At 42.7% G+C, this 22,463-nt stretch overlaps 1 protein-coding gene and 1 long non-coding RNA gene across 6 annotated transcripts in view; one reads left to right on the top strand and one right to left on the bottom strand.

The window, feature by feature from the left end:
• Positions 1 to 7,193: 7,193 nt before the first annotated feature.
• The window catches only part of LOC310835225, a 53,527-nt gene continuing 38,257 nt past the window's right edge, over positions 7,194 to 22,463 (top strand). The window contains exon 1 of one of the 5 annotated variants that reach the window (XR_014559430.1): positions 7,194 to 8,700. This is a non-coding gene — a long non-coding RNA (uncharacterized lncRNA). Of the gene's footprint in view, positions 8,701 to 13,218; positions 13,303 to 22,463 lie in introns of those variants that run through there. The other 4 variants (XR_014559427.1, XR_014559431.1, XR_014559428.1 and 1 more) reach the window with 4 other exon arrangements.
• Positions 17,247 to 20,973, bottom strand: FOXI1 (forkhead box I1). The gene is made up of 2 exons (XM_083726072.1): positions 20,345 to 20,973; positions 17,247 to 19,191 (listed from the first exon to the last, which is right to left on the bottom strand). Exons 1-2 carry the CDS (start codon positions 20,916 to 20,918, stop codon positions 18,632 to 18,634), a joined length of 1,134 nt encoding a protein of 377 aa, XP_083582198.1. The 5' UTR covers positions 20,919 to 20,973; the 3' UTR covers positions 17,247 to 18,631.

Below are 22,463 nucleotides of genomic sequence, written 5' to 3'. Positions count from 1 at the left end.
TTGCAGGGGGTTGGACAAGATGACCTTTGGGGGTCCCTTACAACAATTCTATGATTGTATGGTCAGCAGTCAGGGGAGATAGAAACTGAAGCCCAGAAACTTCTGGAAAGGCATATCCCTGACCTGAACCTATGCAGAGTTTTAAATGATTTTTTAAAAAATAAGTTGTCTTAGATAATGACACGGTATCGTTGCCAAATGAGCATGTACAGTAAATGCCTTCTCTGTTTCCAAGTGTGCTGTGTGTGAACTACATCTATGTTAGAGAGAGAGAAAGAGAACCACAATGAAATTTCCCAGAGATCGCCCACCACTTGTATATTTTATATTAATTTAGGTTGTGCCACATTTGAGGGCAGAGCTCATTGCCATTTCTCATATCCATGAAGAGCCCAAGGGAGATGCAGATGAGGTGAGTTATGTAAGGAGCATATGCAGATGGGATGCTGCAAACAGTATCCTAATGATGATGAAATGGTAGCTCCCTGGAATGACCAAGGACACAAGAATAGGGTGAATAAGATTTATACCTTCTGCTAGGGAAAGGCTTTGTGCAAGATAAATGGAAAGAGCTGAAAGCCAGCAGAAGTTTAATTGTCCTGGCAGCAGGAGAAAGGTGCCAATATATGGCACACATTAGCATGAGATATAAACCAGACATGGTAATGCACTGAAAGAGTGTCATTCTGAATGGAGAATGATGGCCCAGTTGAACTCACCAATGGCAGTAGTTATGATGATGAAGAACGCTGATGTTAAAGAGATTGCAGGCATTCAATATTTGCAAACAAACAAATATACACAGAAGACGAAAGTCTGAAATGACTACATTCTAATATAATAAAAGTCCTTGAGGTCATATAAATATATGAAGTAGCCTTATACTGAGTGAAATCATTGGCTCATCTAGGCCAGAACTGACTGCTCTGACCAGCAATGACTCCTCAAGGTCTCAAGCAGAGGCCTTTCCCAGTCTTGCTACAGGAGAAGTGTTTAACTGGAGTCTTTGGGACTGAAGCTGAGACCTTCAGTGTGGATGCAGTGCATCTGTTCTGCTACTGTGTTACACATTTGACACCAGGTATAGAACAGGACTGGGAAACATCAAGCCTGGGAAACATCAAGCTAAATGTGGCAAGACATCAAGCCTGGGGGCTAAATGTGCCAAGAAACAGTGGTAAAGGGCACCTTCCAATCTCCTTGCGCTGTGCCAAAGGAGCAGAAGGGCTGGTGCTTGCAATGCTCAACTATGATCAAGCATTACTGGCAAGCAGACTATTAAACATGCAATTAAGCCCTGCTTCATTAAGCTCTTTCTTATCAAACAGCAGTTGGCACAGATCAATACTGTGGTGCAGGAAAAGTGGGATTTAATGCACATCTTGCATCATTTTCGCTCTGAAAATTGCCCACAAAGATGCTGTTTCTAGTACCTACCACCTTTGGAAGCACATCAATTTTTGTGTGCGGGGAGGGGGTAGGGGTGGTAATTTTTATTGGGAAAATTGTACCTGGAGGAAGGTTAACTCCCTGTCCCCTCTGCTGCTGTCCTGTTCCGGCTCCTACTCCCTGCAGCCTTCTTAAAAATGAGATTATGGCAGATTGTAATCGTTTCTTCAAATAGTATGCTTAAAGTAATATGTAGTTTCGCCATAAAATCTTCTGCTTAGGTGGCTGTCATGGCACTGCTAACGCACCATTTTACATTTATATATACATACACTATATTTAGCATTGCAGTGCTCAACAGTAATCAGATTTTCCTTAAAAACAACAATGGATTCCACACACACACACACACACACACACACCCTAGCATGAATCCATTTTTGTATCAATATTCTTAAGTAGCAGCCTTAGTCTAAGTAACATCAAGAGTTTGTTATGTCTGCATATAGTGGTTACGTGAAATAGTTAGCAGACTGGGAGAATTTCTGTGTTTAATAAACACAGAGCAGCATTGCTGAAGTCGGTAGCTTTCAAAGCATCTCACTCAACCATCTAGGCATAACACACATTTTCTACAAACACAGTTGTTTTACCAGTTGAACTACTTACTTGCAGAGTCTAAACGCTAGCCTGGTCACGTGGGGATGAAAAGGAAGTAATCAAAATTCACTGACAGAAATATAAATAATATGAGCCTCCTAACAATGTAGTAGCCAGAGGGCTCCCTAGGTAAGCCACCCAGGTACTATTAACATGAACTCACAGAGCAATTCTTAGTGGGGTTGAGGAGGAGTGAGTTGGTGGGTCGACCATTGCATTCCAAGCCCCGCTGTGGGGGCAGTACTGTAATTGGGCCATACACAAGAACGGCTAATACTTTGGGGGCAGGGTTTGGTTTTCTCCTTATTTGTTATACAAGCTCCAGTCTGGCTTAGCTTAGGGACTCTAAGATGGGGTTTTTGATCTAGTAGATGTCCTTTTGAGGGCATTCTGCCTCCCTGGGCATACCTGGAACCTCCACTGCAAAGGCCAGCAGAGAAGCATCAACACACAATTCTAATCTCCCACCATCAACCTTGCGGGGAGGATTTTTGCTCTCATACCTCTGGTTTTGCCGCATGCAGGACTGTACCAGAACCATATTCTTCCACTCTTGTGAGATCAGGAAAGCAACAAACCAAATGCAGTTTGCAATCTTTTGAATGCCTATGTATAGAAAACCTTGATTGAACACATCTTTTATTCTCTACCAGCATACAGCCATTGAATAACAAAGCCCCTAATCATTTGGTATGACAAGTTTTTATCATGTGCCAAAACTGCATCACCATTGACACCTGCCTTATTTCTGGAAGGTGGCTATTCCAAAGAGTGGTGTCAGGGACTGAGCAGAGGAGGAGAAGTGTTGGAGTCTGCCTCCCCATCCTGACCCTTCCAGGCAGAAGGAAAAGGAAAACAGTATTGATTTACAGCAGTGGTTTGCAGGAGATCACAGCTCAGAGGCAGATGAGGGAGAAAGTTGGGAAATAATGGGAGAGGAGGAGCAGACAGAGCCGGGGCAGAAGCTGGCTGACACGTTGTCACTAGAAAGCATTCCAGACCCATCTCCCAGACCCTGGCAAGCCTTAAAAGTAGGAGAGCAAAGAGCTCAAAGACAGAGGGCACTTAGTGGCACCTGTAGAGGAGATGATGATGATGATGAATAAGGAAGTGGGAGAGAAGGGGGGTGGAGATTCACTCAGGACAACACCATTATCCAAGAGGCTGGGTTCAATAGCTACTCTCTGTAAACTATGAAATAAAAAAAGGCTGTAATAAACTTTTCCTTGTCTTTATACTTTCCTGGGCAACCAGCCGGGACAGCAGCTTGACAGGTGGATACCACAGCAGAAAAGCCTTTTTTCCCTGGTCACCATAAGATGAGCTTCAGCAGAACCAGGAAGGCCTCAATAGATGACTTCAATGACTGAGCAGGTCTGAACAGGATAAGGTGTTCCCTCATATAACCTGGTCTCACATTGTTTAGGACATTGTATGTCAAATCAAATCCTTAAACTTGGCCCTGTAGCAAATTGGCAGTCCGTGCAGTTCTTTTAATAGTGATGTTATATGCTGTGCCAGGAACTCCACTCAGTTGCTACTAACCTAGGACTGCATTCTGCACTTGCTGCTTTCTGGACCAACCTTCTGGGCAGCCCCACATAAAGTGCATTATAGTAAATGAGTAATGACTGTGGCAAGGTTATCATTGTCCAGGAAGGGACATTGCTAGCATACCAGCTAAGAAGGTAAAATACAGTCTTCCACATTAATAAAAATGACGCTAATCCCAATTAAATGGGAATATTGTAAGACTTAAGACTCAGCTATACAGCTGCAAATAAAATGTTTTAAGTGTGTTTTAAGTGCAATATACAGTGTGACACTAGATGGTGATGGTGAGCCTTATGGAAAATTTTATGTATTTTTAAAAACGCTTTATTTAAAAAGCATTTTCAGAACCTTTTAAAATATGTGTGTAGATTCTACCTTGGTGTGTTAGCATTTAGTAATCACATTGTTAAGTATTAGTTTAGTATGTTAGCATTTGGTCATCATGTGATGATGAAATAAATAAATTAGATGAAATGATGTTTAGTCATTTAGTCATGTCCAACTCTTCGTGACCCCATGGACCAGAGCACGCCAGGCAAATGAAATGAAATGAATAGACATAGATAAAAGACGATGATCCTGCATTAGAAAAAATAATGTCCTTTACATTGAAAGTTATGAACAAAAATGAATTGAGCATTCATTCAAACAAACTGAGCTAAAAGTAAACACATTTTGTTTAATGAAGAGATACGGTTATTTAAAATGAGTGAACTGTTATTTTAAGAGGCTGGATGAGTGTTGCAAAGGACTCTACTGTAGAGACCCCATTGGGTTGAATGTGTGAAGTTTTCATGCACTCCCATTAGCAATTACAAACATTTTATTTTCTCCAATGTGGGTAAATGTTCTTGTTCAAGATGATATAACTCTATACTTTAGTGGGTTCCCAGGTGTTGTTGGACTACAACTCCCATAATCCCTAGCCAGCAGGGAGTTGCATTCCAACAATATCTGGGGACGCAAGGTTAGGGAAGGCTGTTCTCAAAATCAGTGGGAGACAATGGTGGTACAGTGGTTAGAGTGTTGTACTATGGCCTGGAAGAACAGGATTCGATTCTCTACTTGGCCATGAAGCTTACTGGATGACCTTGGGCCAGTCACTACCTCTCAGCCTAACCTACCTCACAGGGTTGTTGTGTGGATTAAAGGAGGAGCAGGTGGGATATAAATGCAACATAAATAAATAAAGAATCCATAAAACACAGGGAGGACACCAAAATCAGTTCTTCAATATTCAAAGGACAGGGCAAAGAGGTGCATTTTAAGCAACCAATGGAAGCTATAAAGAGATGGTGCCAGTTATTCTCTGCATGCAGAGAGTTCCACATTCTTGAGGCCATCACTGAGAAGGCCATTTTGCAAGCCACCACTATCCCAGAACCCTTGAGAATGGTGCAGGACCTCCTTTGTTGATCCTAATCCCCAGGCAGGCCTATAGGAAAACAGGTGCTCTTTCAGACAATCAATCGTAACCACAAAATGTTTAGACTTTTCACCTCATGCTATGAAAAATGCTGGTCATGCATATTGTCAGGGTTTCAGGGACAGAGAGCGAGGGGGAGGGGTCCCAGGGTGACGAGGAAGAGGACGACGATGACCCGAGGTTGTCAGTGAGTCCGTCAAGTGAATCCGAGGATTCCCAAAAGGGAGCCCCCCTGGTCAGGCCAAGGGGCAGTAGAGAGGGAAGCAGTCAGAAGCAGGGGAACGAAGAGGGAATCCCCAGTGGGGGTTGGAGATCGGGACCGGCCTCTCCGTCGGAACGGAGTGAAGGGGGTGGAGTTACCAGTGTGTCAGAAGGAGCAGAACAGGGAGCAGAGAGGGGAAGGAGTTCGGAGCAGAACGTCCTGCCGGAAGGGGAGGAGTGTAGTACCGAGAGTAGCGTAACGGTCGAAAGGAAGGTCAGAGGCAACGTACGCGCGCCAAGTTCAAATGTGGAGGCGCGCGGAAATGAGGAGAGCCCTGAGGAGGAGCCTGGTCCCAAAGCACGAAGGAGGGGGGAGCAGGCGTCAGAAGACTCAGCCTCGGGGGAGTCCCGAAGGGAGGGAGCACAGGGGGGCAGGAAGACCCTGCGGAAAAGGAAGGAGAGGAAAAGGTGGAGCAGTACAAGCCTCTTAAGCTGGTGCAGGGGCGGGACTGACTCAGAGGGGACTTCAAACATCTAAGGGTAACAGATGCTGAGCCACGGAGCTTGGATGTAACGACAACAATGTTCTTCAATAAAACCTTTTGTATATAACTTGGACTGGATTTTGGTCTCTTGTGAGCTGGGACCTCGGGTGGCTCTGACACATATGAATGTAGAATGTTTGCTATTCTCAAAATAATTCCATTATTATTAACGTAGTCCTTGCTTTTAGTTAGTTTGTTTATGGTGGTTTTGACACCAGTGGGTGCAACAAGGAAGCAATAATAACCGTTGGGAAAACACTACAAAATGCTGCAGGAAAGTTTTCACCTCACACACATGAGACTGTATGGCAGACCCAAATCAAGTTGACCAAACCCTCTTGCACCTTCTACCCCTCACTGTAGGATGTTCCCTTTTAAGATCGTTATCAGAGCATATTTGTATTTTTTTTGTCAGGGAGAGAGGCTCCTCTTTGACCTTTTCAGGTTTTCTTTCATTTGTCTTGCATAACACTCAAAGGCAGCCTTGGGGAGGTTTCCTTTGGACTTGGCTTTTTCTTAAACATGAGTTTCAGTGAAATCCAACCCTCCCTTTTCTACAGCACAATTACTCACATAAAAAGCTATCAAAATGGCAGTGAACCTTTTGACCAGTGCCTAATTGTAACATTGAGAGCTGTACAGGCTCTTGAGTGCCAAAAATCCAACCCACAGACCTGGAAGATGTTAGCTTCTGGCCTCATTCCTCAAAATGTGTGTGGGATAATTTTAGTTATTAAGTAAAAAAAAGAGCTGCTCTGAACACGGTTAGTTACTTTCTGCTTCACATGCCCTAGAGTAAGTTATGCTATTGAAAATACATTCTGGCACTGGTTCGTGGCTCAAACAAGCCAGTGACTGGAAAACCTTTTTTCAGCATGAAGACCACAATCTCCTGAAGACAACTTTCTAGGGCCAAATATGCACTGGGTGTTGCCACTCTTGATCGGCAGGAGCTATGAATTGAGCACAAGACCTTCTGCATGCAATACATATGCTTTACCACTGATCTATGGCCCTTCCCCACTCATGGGGATGTTTCAAAGTGTTTCCAGTTGAACTCACTCCTTTGGTGAAATTTTAACAACACTTTGCAAATGCACATTTCACACTGAGGTCTTTGCCTTTATGGGCAATGTTTGACCTTAGGTGCAAGTTTTGTCCCATCTCTTCTCCCATCTTTTGCATTTCTACAGTTTCATTTAAGGTCCAGGTCAAATCTTTGAAATAAAATGTTTATTCTGTTTGCTTGTTTAAATATTCATAAACTGCACTTTCATAAAACACAACAAAAAAAGATAATATTGCAGTACCATCAATAAATACTGTTGTTGTTGTTGTTGTTGTTGTTGTTGTTGTTGTTGTTGTTGTTGTCATTATTTCAAAAAGTATCATGTTCCAAAGGCCTGTTTTCAAAAGCTGTCTAAAAGAAGGGGTGACTCCTGCTGGACCTCTACTGGGGAACAGTTTCATAGAACAGGGCCTGCCATGCTAATAGCTTCTGGTAAAGGCTGACTGAAGCTCAGGAATGTGGGCTACCACCAGAAGTTCCCTGTCAGAAGATGTAAGCGATTGAGATGAAGCATAAGGAACCAGGCAATCCCTAAGGTACTTTGGGCCCAAGTTGCTTAGGACATTGAGAATTAACACAAGAAACTTGAACCTGGAAAATCAGTAACCAGTTCTGCTCTCTCAGCTGTGGCAGTGCCACATTAAACCCTCTGAAGTCCCCATGGCAGTCAAAATCTCGGGGCCACCCTTGCAAATCATATCCTAAGAGGTTTTTGTAATTTTCTTTCTTGATCAAATCAATATTGTTTCAATTCGTTGTTGCGTGGAGCCCAAAGGTCGGTCAGTGCCTACTCTGCCTTTTTGGTAACCTGGCACTGAGTCATATAGTAACATGTTGCCAGTAACCAGTTCCAGGATGTTTTAACAGGAATCAATTCTTGAAGTTACCAATGTATGGACTGCTGTGTTCAAACTATCCTGGTCCAGGAATCCAGGAATCATGACAGTTGGCATACCAGTTGAAACTGAAGGCACTCTTAAGTCACAGTTGTTACCTGGGCCTGAAGTAACAAAGATGGCTCAAGGAGTATCCCAAAGCTGCAAACTTTCTCTTTCACAGGGAGTGCAGCCCCGTCCAGAACATGCAACTGAACACCTCTTGGGCATGGGAAACAACCACCCAAAAGGTCTCCTGCTTTGCTGGATTCAAGCTCAGCTTATTAACCCTCATCCAGTGCACCAGGGTATTCAGGCACCAGGCCAGTGTTTGCACTGCTTCTCCTGACTCAGATGTAGCATCTGCCTAGAACCTGGCATTTTGGTATTGATATATAGGTAACTTAGTTTTAATGGTGTGGTATTAAGTGTGTATTATGCGAAACTGGTTTTGTTTGAGCACCACAGTATTTGAAAGAAATTGTCACTACTCTTTCCTTCAGTCTATTAATTATATAAAACCAAGTCTGCCAAGTCACATACTGCTAAGACTTATGAAGAGCCAATATTGGTACTTTGAACTTCAGGAGCTTTGAGCATCTGAAAAAGCACATTTTGTGTGTGTGTGTGTGTGTGTGTGTGTGTGTGTGTGTGTGTGTGAGAGAGAGAGAGAGAGAGAGAGAGAGAGAGAGAGAGAGAGAGTCTGTGTCTGTCCCATGTTTAGAAATCCAGGCCGTGTTTTCTTGGCAGTTCTAGTACACTTGAATCTGAAGTAGTTCCAGCCCAGGTTTTATTTAAGATTCAACTTCTCTCAGCCAAACTCTTGCCCCACAAAAGTGGTGGTAGGCCTTGGTTTGGATACAGGCCCAATACTATTGTAATAAAACCATATTTTGCAGTGCTCTGCATTTTTCTGGGTCCCTGAAGAAGATAATTGTCTTTTCCTGGATTGGAAAAAGGACTACATTTTTCTCTTAAAAGGTAAGGATGCAGCATAAGGACAGAGGACTGTGCTTCTGAAATGGAGAGCAATCAATCCCATATATCCAAGGGAAACACCTGGATTTAACTCTCCTAGTTTCAACCTCAAGACGTGGTGACTCACTCAGCACCATGTTACCACAACACAAAGTTCTGCTCAACCTGCAGCTTAGGCAAGCTCATATTTTCTGCTTCCATTGTTCAGCCACCCATGTGTCTGTGCCAAGGCAACACCTTAGTCTCCTCAGTATCCTGCACCTTGGCCGGTTTTGCCTAGGCCTTCCTGAACCTGCAGATGGCCAGGACAAATTACCTTTGCCTGAGGTGACTGGTTTCTTCCTAAAACTAACCGCTTCTCCCTTCCTCCCTCTATGGCAATTGCCTGAAGGCTGGATTAGGCCACTTGTTTATATGTAAACAGATGGCACGCTCCACCTGTATGAGTGTTTGTTTTCAGTTTAGCTCACAGATAACAAGGCTGTAAATTTTATGGCTAAGTATTGCATGCACAGCGGCACACCATGTTTCACCTGATAGCTAGAGCCCAAGTCAGACCTAATCTGAAATGCATGTCACTATTCGGGGCTTAAAATGGTGTCACCCACCCTAGCCCCTTGGTATATGGTGGCATGAAGGTCTGCAGACGACGTGTTGGTTGAACACACACCCTCTGGGGAACAGAGTATAGCTCTGGGTTCTGTCACTGAGGCATTCTGCCTATTTCTTCCCTCTTGCCTCTTGGTAGTCTGCACTGTGGTTCACGGGTTATATACAGTCAGACCCACACTATAGAAAGGTATGGTTCACACATGGTTCACACATAACAAGGTATGGTTCACACATAACAATAAGCTCTGGTTTAGCACTGTGTGTCTGAGGTAAGGGTCATGTCTCTGCTCTCCCTCACCCTCTCACAAGAATATAAGAGCCCCCTTGGTTCAGACCAAAGGTCTATCTTTATCTAAGTTGGTGGTCATCCCCACATCTTGTTATGGAGGTTTCAAAGGTCAAACTAACTAATGAGAACTTGTTATGAGCCAGGATTCATTGTCTGGTCACAACAACAGGCTGGCATTTGTGAAAGTTAAGCTAATCTGTGACAAAGTCCTCCTCCTGGCTGGGTGGGAGAAGGAGAGAGTGAAACTTTTTCAGCAGGGGGCCGGTCCACTGTCCCTCAGACCTTGTGGGGGATGGGACTATATTTTTTTGGGGGGGGGGGAATGAACGAATTCCTCTGCCCCACAAATAACCCAGAGATGCATTTTTAATAAACGCATACATTCTATTCATGTAAAAACACGCTGATTCTCGGACCGTCCGTGAGCCAGATTTAGAAGGCGGTTGGGCCGGATCCAGCCCCCGGGCTTTAGTTTGCCTATCCATGTACAACAGATTTGCTCGCTCGCTTAAGTTCATGCAAGCAGCACTAAACCATGGGTTAGTGTTTGTACATATATACCTAAAGATAGGTGAAAAAGTGGGAAGGAAGCTCTTCAGTATGCAAAAAGTATTGCATGACATGAATGTTTGTGGTGTGGTGGTGAGAATGTAGAACTAGGACCCAGGTTCAAATCCCCATTTAGGCATAAAGTTTGCTTGCTTTCATAAAGCTTTCAGCCTAAGCTACTTGAGAGAGTTGCTGTGAGAACAAATGGTGGGGGGGACTGTGTATACCTTCCTAAGCACCTTGAAAGAAGAGTGGTATAAAAATGAGATAGATTAATGAAAGAAGGAATGATAAGGCAACATACACTGCAAGGGCAAATAACAATTCTGCAGTAACACAATCCATAAAAAATTCTGTTTGTACCATTTTCCTAAGATGTTTTAAGGAATGGTAATGATGAGTTAAAAACTGATCTCTTCAGGCTGTAAATTCACAATAAATTGGTTACAGTTGTGGCAGGTAGTTTTAAGAGAGGCAAGCCCATTTTCCATTGATATATCAACTAGTCAAGTTCAGTTCCAGTAGTTGAAACAGAGCAGAGAAAAACACCTTCATTCCTGTGATACAACATATTCAGGTTACCCATCTCCTTGATCATTCCAACTCCATGCTCTTCCTCATTAGCTTCTCATAGTTCCACAAGCCTCTAAAAAGAATGAATGAAATAAAGAGGCAGAATTACAACATACGACTGCCATTCTGCCAATGGAAGTTTGAGAAATGGCTCTCCTGCTTCATAGATATTTACAAAGTTTAATTACAATGTATATGACCTTTCAATATAGAGAAACTCAAATATACAAATATGTCATTCATAATGCCAGTTCTCCATAAATGGAGTGCTCTGGTTTATAACACCAGACCTTCAGAAAAGTAGTTTTTGTAAACTTGCTCGAACAAACCTGAATAAAAAATACCCTTTATTTCATTGAAGCTCCCGTTCTCCACACAGTAAAGACTGTCAAAATGCTACACTTACACGGTATCAAACTACTGTAAGTGGCTTAAATGCCAAATCCATATTTAATACTCTCTAATAATATAAAGGATATATTATCAATAATTAGAATATAATATAAGGAAATCTTTTATAACCTTTTATGAAGCCAAACTTTTATAAGCTTAGTCACGACAATGCCAAGTAATCCTGCTTTGTCATTTTTTTAAAATGCCACTCTCAAAAGTAAAAGGTATAAGGACTATACACCCTTTAGGTCTGCATGTTTAAAGTATATGTCTAAATTGGTGCTGACAGACAGGAGTGCATGATCCCATTTCCCCTTCTGTGCACATTCATTGTATGCCTAAGTAACATGTATACAGTCCTAATGGTGAATAAGAACATAGGAAGCTTCCTTATACTGAATCAGGCTGCTGGTCCATCTACTTCAGCTTTTTCTAATGTGACTGAGAGAAGCTGTTGAGGATTTCAGACAGGAGGGTCTCCCTGCTCTATCTGGAGATGTCAGGGATTGAATCTAAGAAACTTTGTGTTAAAAGCACTAGCTATAGCATTGAGCTAAAACTGCGTGCTGGTGGATTTTATTAGAATATATTACTGAAGTCCTATCAATGACGGCTGATCATGCATAGGCCTGTTATGCAATCTATCTTACTTAAGGCGAATAAATTTCACCAGTGGGAAGACAGAGAACAGGGATCTCTCAGCTTTGACTTCTGTCAGGATTTTAATCAAATCTTATTCTCTCCTGCCTCCTCACTTCTCTCTCCACCCCATCCTACTTAATGCATGTGGTATTTGTGGAAAGCACAGTACAAGATAATTATACTGTAATAAACAATTCTAGGTTAAACATAAAGCATCAAAAAAAGTTAAATAAGCTCATTACAAACTCTTGGCAGTAAAAGACTACATAATAATCTAATTAGAGCAGTCACCACTAGCCACACACACAATCCTCTCGCATCCACAAAAAAAGTGCTAATGAGCTTGCAAGGCTGCTACTGCACAGTGAAGAAGCAGATCCTAGTTCTAAAACTGATACCATTTACCCAGTGAACTAGCCCTGAGCCTTTTGAGTAGCTAATTGATTGCTTATGGGTGTTTAAGTAGGGAGAATTCAGCAGAGAAAGAGTGTCATTCTATGGTTTGTGGAAACTACGGTACAGAAATCTGTGAGGCTGCATTTCATCCAATATGCAAAATGCTGTTGAAATTATGCATCAGATCATATGACATAGCAATTTCCTATTTATAGGATTTTCCTATGAGCGTTGACAAAGACGATAGTCACTTTGGAAGTGCAGCAACAACCAAACTTTGTCCATGATAAAACTAGGGAATTGGCCAACTTTTGAGCAGCACAACACTGAGCAGGCCATAACATGATGGAGAACATGTGGTACTCCTTTAACATTCCTAACATTCCTACCATAAGCCTTACAGCATAGATAGAAAACAAGCCAGTGTTTGTTCCCTTTCCTTCCTGTTAGAGGCAAATGGAGTGAATTTGCCCTGAATTTGCATGGCATTTTGCATATTGAGAGCTTGGAATGTGGCAGCAAATGATAAGCTGTTTTAAGTTCAAAGAAAGGCATCAAACACCCTTGTTGGTATGTAAGATACTGTGCATCCAAATTACCCTGCAGTACCTCAGGAGGAGGCTTAATCCCATTGCTGTCTTATTTGTGACTATCCCAATGCATGACATTCTGTTAGGGAGAAGTCTCTCTCAAATGCTTTGAAGAGAAACAGGCAGACACTATTGGGTCTGGGATTCATTGTTAAGTATAGGGCTGCTGCTTCTGCATCAATACAGCAGAAATATTTATCCACTGAAACTAAGAAACAGGCAGTTCCAAAGGATATTTGTCCCTCAAGTACATAAGAAGAGCCCTGCCGGTTCAGACCAAAAGTCCATCTAGGGCAGCATCCTGTTTTCCCACAGAAACTAACCAGGTACCTCAAGAAAGGCTGCAATGAGAACCCAAGGGCACTAGCCTTCTCACTATAGTAACTGTAATTTAGTGCCCTGCTGCATCTGAACCATTTAGCCACCATGCCTAATGTCCAATGATAGATCTTCCATGTATTTGTCTAATCCCCTTGCAGACCATCTAAGCAAGTGGCTTATCACTACATCTTGTAGCAGCGAGTTCCATAGTTTGTGAGGAATGGACCTCCTGAAAAGATGGTACCTGCAGGGGGTCCTCAACTACAGAGCATAGTGATTTGATTGGGAATATAAGGGGTGACGTGATATTTCGGGTATCCTAGTCCCAAGCTGTATAGGGCTTTATATACCAAAACTAGCCCCTTGAGCTAACGGGCAGTCAGTGCCATTCTTTAAACAGTTGGGTAAACAGTTACCCCAGTGAGAAGTCAAGCATCTTGCACCAGTTGCAGCTTCCAGACCAAGATCAAGGTTATTAAATGTTTCATGTTTGCCTCTGTGAACAGGAGAGAGCACTGGAGCCCTTACGGGTCCCAATATTCTCAGCAGATAAATGAGCATGTATTCTAGTGAATCCTTTGGAACAATATAGCAATATACAGCCTTTGCCATAATAATTATGCTTCAAATTTGTTTAGAAGCATATTAGCAGGCTACCAAGAAGGGCAGAGCTGTAAAAGCACACATTGGGATGGGAAACCTGTGGCCCTCCAGTTGTTGCTGGACTCCAGCTCCCATCAGCCGCAGCTAGCATGGCCAATGAGATGATGGGACTTGAGAGTCCAACAGGAAGATCCACAGCCCTTATTTAAGTCTTCAGGTATTGTATATCAACCTGAGCATTTCAAAACAATACACCAAACCCAAATGAAAGCTGTCCAAGTCCTAAACTGTTGGCATGGAAATCACTTGTTCTGAATATTCCATGAGAGCTCATTTGAACATGTACCTTCTGTACATTTGCTTGACGTGACAGGTTCTTGCAGGGAGGAGGATAGTGTGCCAATTAGTTTGTGCACAGATTCAAGTGGAAAAGATTTCTTCGCCTGACAACCTTCCTTGACATAATGCTTCCTGGTGATCTTTCCTACTTGCTTAGAGACTTCCTCCTCCTCAGCCTAAAAAGAGAGGTGAAAGGGTACATAGACCTTGACTGCTCAACACCTGCCAATACCCAACACCTGTGTGTGTTGGATTAGTTGAAGCTGGAAGGTCATGACATACAAGTCAAACAAAAACTAGGGATTAGTTTAGAGGGTCAGTAACGAAGTAGTTCTGCATATGCTTTATAACCCTCTAAGAATGTGTTGACTAAGCACTATCTGAGGCTGCATTCACACAGCAGTTTATGTGGGCTGGAGTCCTATATTGCAGGGGGTTGGACTAGATGACCCTCAGGATCCCTCCCAGCTGTACAATTCTAAGGCCGAGCAGAACTTGTTTTAAAAATGTAAATTAGAAGTGCTATCTAGAAAGTAAATCTAGAGATTTGTACCTTATTCCATTAGCTACTATGCACCTTCACCCTACCCACCTTGGGTTACCCTTTACCATCTGTGAATACATATATCAAAACTCCCTCATGCACAATTTGAGCATGTTATTATGATGGTATGTAAAAAAATGTTCAGGAATACTTGACTGAGGCAATATGAACTATTACCTAGATCATCTTTCTCAGAGGTGCTTCTGTGCCCCTGAGGGCAGAAGAGCTGATGCCACCATATTCCTCTCCTTTCCAGAATCATAGTATTGTAGAGTTGGAAGGGACCCAGAGGGTCATCTAGTCCAACCCCTGCAATGCAGGAATCTTAACTAAAGCACCCATGACAGATGGCTATCCAACCTCTGCTTAAAATCCTCCAATGAAGGGGAGCCCACAGCCTCCTGAGGGAGACCATTCCACTGCCGAACAGCTCTTTCTGTCAGAAAGTTCTTCCTGCTGTTTAGAGCAGTTGTTGTTGTTAAGTCGTTTAGTCAATAGTGATGGTGGATTTCATGGACCATTCGGGCACACATTATTTACCGTGCCCCTCATGGTAGGATTCATGGCAATACTTTTCACATTGCCTAGAAGGGCAGCAGGAAAAGGGCACTGCAGGTTGGTGAGCTCTCCAGAGCACTTGTTCATCTTCTAGGTTGTTCTCTTTTTTATGCTCCACCCCACTACTCACATCCTTGCACAAGCAGATTGGCAGAGAAAGCAAACTACTGCAGAAGACCATGGAACTCCATGCAGGCCCATTTCACCGCTCCCTGCCCTGGCTTTGGTAGGCCTGGACCACTGGTGGCTTTCCCACTAGGCTCTGAGCTGAGCATGTGCATGAGCATGATCAAGGCCAGCTCCAGCACATGGCTGGGTCAGTCATCCACCAGACCCCTCCCCAAAACCAGCAAAGGCTTGCTGCCAATCTTAATTTCCACAAAGGACGCAGGAAAATCTGAGGCCACATGAGAGAGTTCTCAACTGGCATTTCCTGTACACACCCTACATTAAAAGCACATCCCCCTGCCTCCCCAGAGCTACAATTGCCAGCCTCCTTAACAAATTGCAGTTCCCAGGATTCTGTGAGGGGGGGAAATGTGCTTTAAATGTAGGTTGTATATGCAGCCTTAAAAGGACCATTGGAGCTAACACTCAGCAGGATATCAGTGTACCAGGGACATGGGGGTAAAGTGATGCAGGATAGCAATTCTGTCCCCAGATCACTCCATACCCAAACCCAGGAGTCATGTAAGTGCTTTGATTTGGCAGATGGAAAATCTTAGGAGGAGATTTCAAGTGGGAAAAGCATTTAGTCTTAAGCAGTACGGCAGGGATTTTTTTTACTGCTTCTGTTGAATAAAACATTCACGTTTCCTTTCTGCATGCTTTCATTTTTCAGACATGTGGATTAATGCACGTTCACACTTTACGCTTTATGTAAATAGTTGACTAAAGTTATTGTTCCCCACCCACCCAAGCACTCTCAGGCAGGACTGTAATAAACCCCCAGCTTCTCAGTGTTCAAGGCAACTTACAGTAGACCAACTCATTTACATAATGGACGGGATTTAGACTTTGCTCCCAGTGGCGGAGGGAGTGGAGGCTGTCTTTTGATGATTCCCCTTCCCTCTGTAGCCTCAAGCAACACACTGCCATTGTTCCAGAGGGCTGGGGAACCTACTGGACCAGGGGTGGGAGCTTGTGCTGGGGGCTGCAGGGGGAAGGAGATTGCCAACAGTCTTGTCAGCCTCTCCTTTCTCCTCCAGTGGGATCCCTCTGCTGGATCAAAAAGCTTTCTGTGGCTGGGAGTGAGTCTTTATGTCTGCAGCAAGTTAAGTCAGTATTCTACCAGACAGGCAGTACTCAGCTAAATAAGTCAGCAAGCAGAATGGCTTCTGCTTGTGCACAAAGTGGAAGTTCCGCTTGTGCAAAGCGCTCCCAGGTGTCTGGGAGAAGACATCTGAAGGTAGCCCTGTTTAGGGAAGCTTTTAATGTTTGATGGACTACTGTATTTTAATATTTTGTTGGAAGCTGCCCAGAGTGGCTGTGGAAACCCAGCCAGATGGGTGGGGTATAAATAGTAAATTATTAATTATTATTATTATTACTACTACTACTACCACTATATTGCATAAAACACATATTTACTCATAAACAGACATGACAACATCCTTCGCCCACAGACAGATTTTGAGCATGGTGCAGTTAAATCTTACTCCAGTGGAAGGCCATGCGGTTGGCTGTGTTCCATTGTAATCGGGACTAATTTAATTTAGCTGGATCATTATTATGTATTTCCCTCTTTCACTAGTTAGGCAATTTGTGTCACTCTTTTGTATGCAACTTAATACTGGCCTTTAAGTTTGGGAAGTGGTATGCGATAACTATAGCTGACCCATTTGACATTTGTGTCCTGCTTTGTAGGTGTTATTTTGTGATCAGGGCATGTAGCTCACTGATATTAAAGAGCCAGCAAGCAAATGTTGCCCTGTTTGGCCCTTTGAATGAGAATTTGTTGTGCTAGTTTCCCACCAGCCTGCAAGTTAAGTACAAGTTAAATCTCCAGATCTTGAGCTGTTGTCAGAAGAACATCACAATAATCCATTGTCATCTTATTTGTTTTGGCACTTACTGTCAACTTCAAGTACAATACGCACACAGTTTTTACAAACAAATATTTTATTAAAAAATACTTCCCTGCAACTGTAACCAAAATATGCAGAATAAAAATATCAAGCGACAGTGTTTTCTTTGTCGTCATAATACATAAAGGTCCCCTTAGCAACCTTGCCAGAGAGCATCCGTTAGGGCTGCAATCCTTTACCCACTTATCTCGGAGTAAAGCCCATTGAACTTAATGTGACTTACGTCTAAGTAGACATGCATAGGATTGCACTGCAAAACTGCCCCAAGTTTATGCTTTACAGTATTGTATAAGAAAGGTGTACATAAATTAACCTTCAGGTTAAAAAAAAAGAAATAAAAGAATGCCCCATTTGTGTTAATACCGTGGACAGAGATTGTTTAAGAACTGTAAAATAAAAAGGCTTCTTTTCCTCCCTTGGAAAATGCAGTAGCAACCAACATGAAAGATTCTTAGGTTCTCATAAAATAGCAGTGTTGAAACTTGGCGAGTACATAGAAATTTTACCTTTCCACCCAAACACCATGCTAACAAAATTATCAGTTACAACTTCTATGTCAGGTTGGCTACCTGGACTAGCATGACTTCAAACTGAGTTTTAGATTTATTTATTTTTAAATACCAGTAATAGTAATGGGTTTTGAAACAGACCCAAACTATCAATTCCTGTTCCGAAATCTTTTTACCCTCACATCTGTAAACATAAAAGATTAAAGGCCAGGCTTTTAAATATGGATTTTATTAAGAAGGAACAGAAGTTTCTAGTACTTCCTACCCTTTGTTACACTCCCCCCCCCTTAAGTGTTGTTATATCATGTTTCACAGAACCATCAGAATGCATGTGCATATTTTGAAGAAAGTAGCAGATCTCATGGACATGATCTGGTCAATGTTAAGTTCTTTTAAATCCCATTGGTTTTAGCTGAGAAGCATCAACTCTCCAATTGAAAATCAATGAGATTTAAAAGTACTTGCCAATGACCAAACCAGGCCTTGTTTTCAGTTAAGCACGAAAGCAGAATCAAGACCATTTCATGAAGCTTTAGTCATCCCCCCCCCCCTTTGTATGGTGAGCAAGCAATAGAAGAGTCGCTTTTCCAAGGCAGTCTTAGGTGTAAAGTGATGATTCCATTCTGTTTTAATGTCAGAAAGTATTGAAGCAGTGATTACTATGGAGTTAAAAATGATATGCTGTCCTGTACAGATCCTAAGACAAGCGGAAGTCTGCTGTTAGTCATGGCTGTACAGTGCAGCTTGAAGCCTCTGTGGCCTATGAATACCACTACCTGAAAACATTGGCCAGGACAGAGATGCCTTTCTGGTGTATCTTAACATAAATTGAAAAAAGTGAGGGGGCTAACGTGAAGCACCTTTCCCGACAATATTTTCTCTCCCTGTATCCTTACACTTTCCCCTCTTTCCACAAGACCTCCCTCTGCTTACACCTCAGTTCCCTCTCTGGAATATAGAGTATTATTTGCAGCGAGGCTGTTGTAAAAGCTGCTGTTGAACTGGTTGAGAACTGAGCTGCCATAGCCAAGATGACCAGAGGACATGGAATTGGACCATGGCTCTCCGCTGCCATGGCTGGAGATGTTGGCAAGAGGGGTGTATGAGTTGAAGCCTACCACGTTCTGTCCCATTTTGTCACCAGCATCGGTGCCAAGTCCTAGGGCCACTGAGCGGCTGACTGAATTGGACCCATTCACATAAGCTGTCATGCTGGACAGGAAGTTGTTGAGGCAGGGAGTGGTGGAAGATGGTGGTGGAGATCTCTTTTCAGGGGAGCTCTCTGCTCCAGAAGATGAGTTCTCCAGCAGGTCTTGGTGCTCTGCTGCCGTCTTGGGGCTGCCAGTTAAGGCGCTGTCCTCCGATTTGTCAGAAACAAGAGATGCTGTGCTGGCGCTGCAGTCAGACTTCTTCTTCCTCTTCCGCCGAAAGTTTCCATTGTCAAACATCTTCTCACAGTTCGGATCCAGAGTCCAGTAATTGCCCTTCCCTGTTAGAACAAGAGCAGCAGAATGTAAATATAAATCACAGCCAACAAAGAGATGGTTCTCAGGGCTTATTCTGGCTTGGATTCAGAAAAAGCAACACATTGGGAAACACCCTTTAAGAAAGACAGAGACTCTCTGCTTGTATTCAAATCTGTCCAGATCCTTATAGCCAGCCCCTGCCCAGGCTTTAGGTAAACTGAAGCTGAACTTTTACTTCAGTGCAACTTGGTATTTCAGTCCTAATAGCCCACTCCACTCCCTGCCCCCACCACCAAAAACACTTTACAAACCCTTCATTAACATCAGCAGATTTTACTGAGACAAGGCACTATTTGCCCTCAGGCAAGACAGCAAGCAGGCAGAGTGATTGTGTCCCCCAGTAACACCCAACAAGAAATCAGCCCTGAAAGTGAGTTCCTTAAAAAAACAGCTCAAGTGTTTTTATAATCAAGACAAAGGAACTAATGAATTCTAGGCCACCTATGGACCAGACACCCCCACCCCCCAAAAAACAGCCCTGGTTGCTTGTGTGATCTTTAATCAACAAGGAAAGAATTTCACAGCATGGAAAAGATTATCACTTGCCAATGTCTTTGAATCAACCTACTATTAAAGTCATAGGATGAAGAAGTGTGCATGCACAGGAAAGCTCATACCAAGAACTGACTTAGTTGGTCTTTAAGGTGCTACTGGAAGGAATTTTTGTTTTGTTTTGAATAGGATCAAGGGTTAATGAAGAAGTTGACAAACTTACTAAGGGTATTCAATTGCTGCTATGAATGGCAATTTGGAAGGGAGGGAGCCTATAGAAAATTGGGATTGTAGAATCTTACAAAAAAAAAAAAAAATTTAGACACATCACCAGATTCCAAAAGCAAACCATTTTTCTCCCCACACCCTGGCACCCCAATAACTTTATTTCCCTGGTGGTAACCAAACAAACAGGTATTAGGGAGCAATTTAGGATTATCAAGTCTGGCGAAGGAGAGGACAAATAGCATAGCTACCATTCAAAGGTTCATAGGACTCTGCCTGTGCTTTGCTGGAAACTGGATCAGAATCACATTTAGCCTACTAGATACCTTGGGGAACTTATGGGTGATTGTCCTCTTAAGGGAGGCTGGGGGTGAAATTATTATTAAAAAGTCTTCTTACCTGGGTCATCTTCATCCCGGGGCACCTTCTTGAAGCAGTCATTGAGAGACAAGTTGTGCCGTATGGAATTCTGCCAACCGGCTTTGCTTTTGTTGTAGAATGGGAAGTTGTCAGCGACATACTGGTAGATTTGACTGAGGGTCAGTCTCTTGTCCGGGGCTCCGTGGATGGCCATGGCAATGAGCGCAGAATAGGAATAAGGTGGTCTGACCAGCTTCATCAGCTCTTCTTGAGAAGGCATTGGGAGCCAGCCCATTTCATTCCCTGCCAAGCCGTGCATGTTAGGCAAGAGCTGCCTTTGCATCCCATAGGCTGGTGGGATGTATGGGCTGCCATTGGTTCCCGGTAGGTAAGGTGGACTGTTAATGGAAGGTCCATTTAACCACAAGTAAGGGTTGGGTGTAGCATTGTAGTCCCCTGTTTCGAAGTTTGTAGGCCTCTGTGGACTAGGAATATTCTGTGGATGAAAGAAATTTTCATAGTAGATGTTCATTTCAGGAGGTTCCTGCCCAATGTTAGGAAATTGCGGGCTGCAGCGGTGTGGTGAATGTATCTGTGGATCAAATGAGCTCATAATCTAGCTCTGGCAGTTGACCAAGTTTCAACACACCTGTGTAACTCCTTTCCCTGAGACAGGTGCATCATCTGTGCTGGCTAGCTCTGGTACTTATACACCTGTAATGTTTAGGTTTCCCTTCCAAGGCTCAGCCTAGTGCATCCTGATAGGCTGGAGATCAGGGTGATATCCCTTTTTTGGAATGCTGACAGCCCAAGCCAGTAATAGATGTCGTATTAACCAAATTTGAAAGTTACAACTGTTTATCTTTTTAAATAAATGGAGGAATTTTCCACTAGTACGATTGACATGAAGAAACCTGAAAATCACTTGCATGTAAGTTGATGCAATGAGAGAGATAGTCTTCCTCAAATGCAAGTAGAACACAATAGGGAATGCAGAGACAAGCAAATGTGTATATTCTGTTGTTAATACTCTTAAACTACCAAAGAGATCTGCAGTTTAGGAATATTTATGATTTCCCTGTTTAGGAATATCCATATTTTAAACTATGAGGGCTTCTGTCCTGCACACACACTATGGACTACGTAAGCAAATGCTCTTAGAATCACACTGTAAGCCTTTCACATTTCTTATGGAAACAGTGCATTTGGTAAGGAAAATGTATCTTGCTAACAGCACAATCCTGTGTTGCTCAACTAAGAAGCGATTCCCACTGGCTTCAGTGGGGTTTACTCCAAGGTAAGCCAGAGGTTAGAGACAGAAAATATTTTACCAGCGTGCTGCTAATGAGCTGTCTTTAGGCAGAAGGAAATAAAGGATTTTAAAAAATCCATTGCTAAATATCTTGGGAACCTAAGAATAGACTTGCTACAGTTTTATCTCTCAGACAGGATTCTTGTACCTTTAAAAACTCTGTTAAACAGAAATTCAAGGGGTGAAGTTTTCCCTTTTATTTTGTCTTCTCTTGGGTTAGGCATAAGGGATTTGAGGATAGATTTCTGGGTAGTTTACAGTAGATAAGCTGTGCACCATACTACTTTAATGAATAAATTTTTGGATAGCCAGTACTGGATTTTGTGTCTCGAAGGACTGTGGACTCTTCGTTTCTGGTAGTCAAGACAAACTATTGGGCTTGGAATTCTTGACTCCTAAGAATATGTCTTTTGTACCTCACTCCTGGCAGATCTGAAGGTTATAGTAGAAAACAAAGTGGACTCTGAAAGCCTGAAGTCTGCCTACCCCCTGTTCTTCACATGCTGGGGAAAGCACTACCAGTTGAATTTCTGCTTGACATACAAGAACTACCTCACTCCCAAACAGAAGTAACAACCCTTTCACTTTAAAATTAAAATATGTTTGTAAGGAATTATAGAAGCTAGAGGTAAACAAATAGGGTAGCAGGGAGTTTGGAGTGTAACTTGACTAATTATGGAAATAAATTGTACATTGTTCTTTGTTATATTAAAAACCAACCAGAACATTGCGCGCGCGCGCGCTCTCTCTCTCTCTCTCTCTCTCTCTGTGTGTGTGTGTGTGTGTATGCACACACCACACATACATACTTATTTCTGCCTGTAAAATTTCATGCCTCTTTTTTGT

The sequence above is a fragment of the Podarcis gaigeae genome, assembly GCF_964106915.1.
Source record: "Podarcis gaigeae genome assembly, chromosome: 2".
Classification (NCBI taxonomy): Eukaryota; Metazoa; Chordata; class Lepidosauria; order Squamata; family Lacertidae; genus Podarcis; species Podarcis gaigeae.
The sequence above is the reverse complement of the archived record's forward strand: the minus strand, read 5'-3'. Positions and strand labels throughout refer to the sequence as shown.

Bases quoted from the DNA above. Each gene is read 5' to 3' on its own strand.
- FOXI1 (XM_083726072.1), bottom strand. From the start codon at position 20,918: ATGAGCTCATTTGATCCACAGATACATTCACCACACCGCTGCAGCCCG. The intron at 19,192-20,344 runs GTAAGAAGACTT...TTGTTCTAACAG, and splicing joins CCGGGATGAAGATGACCCAG to GGAAGGGCAATTACTGGACT.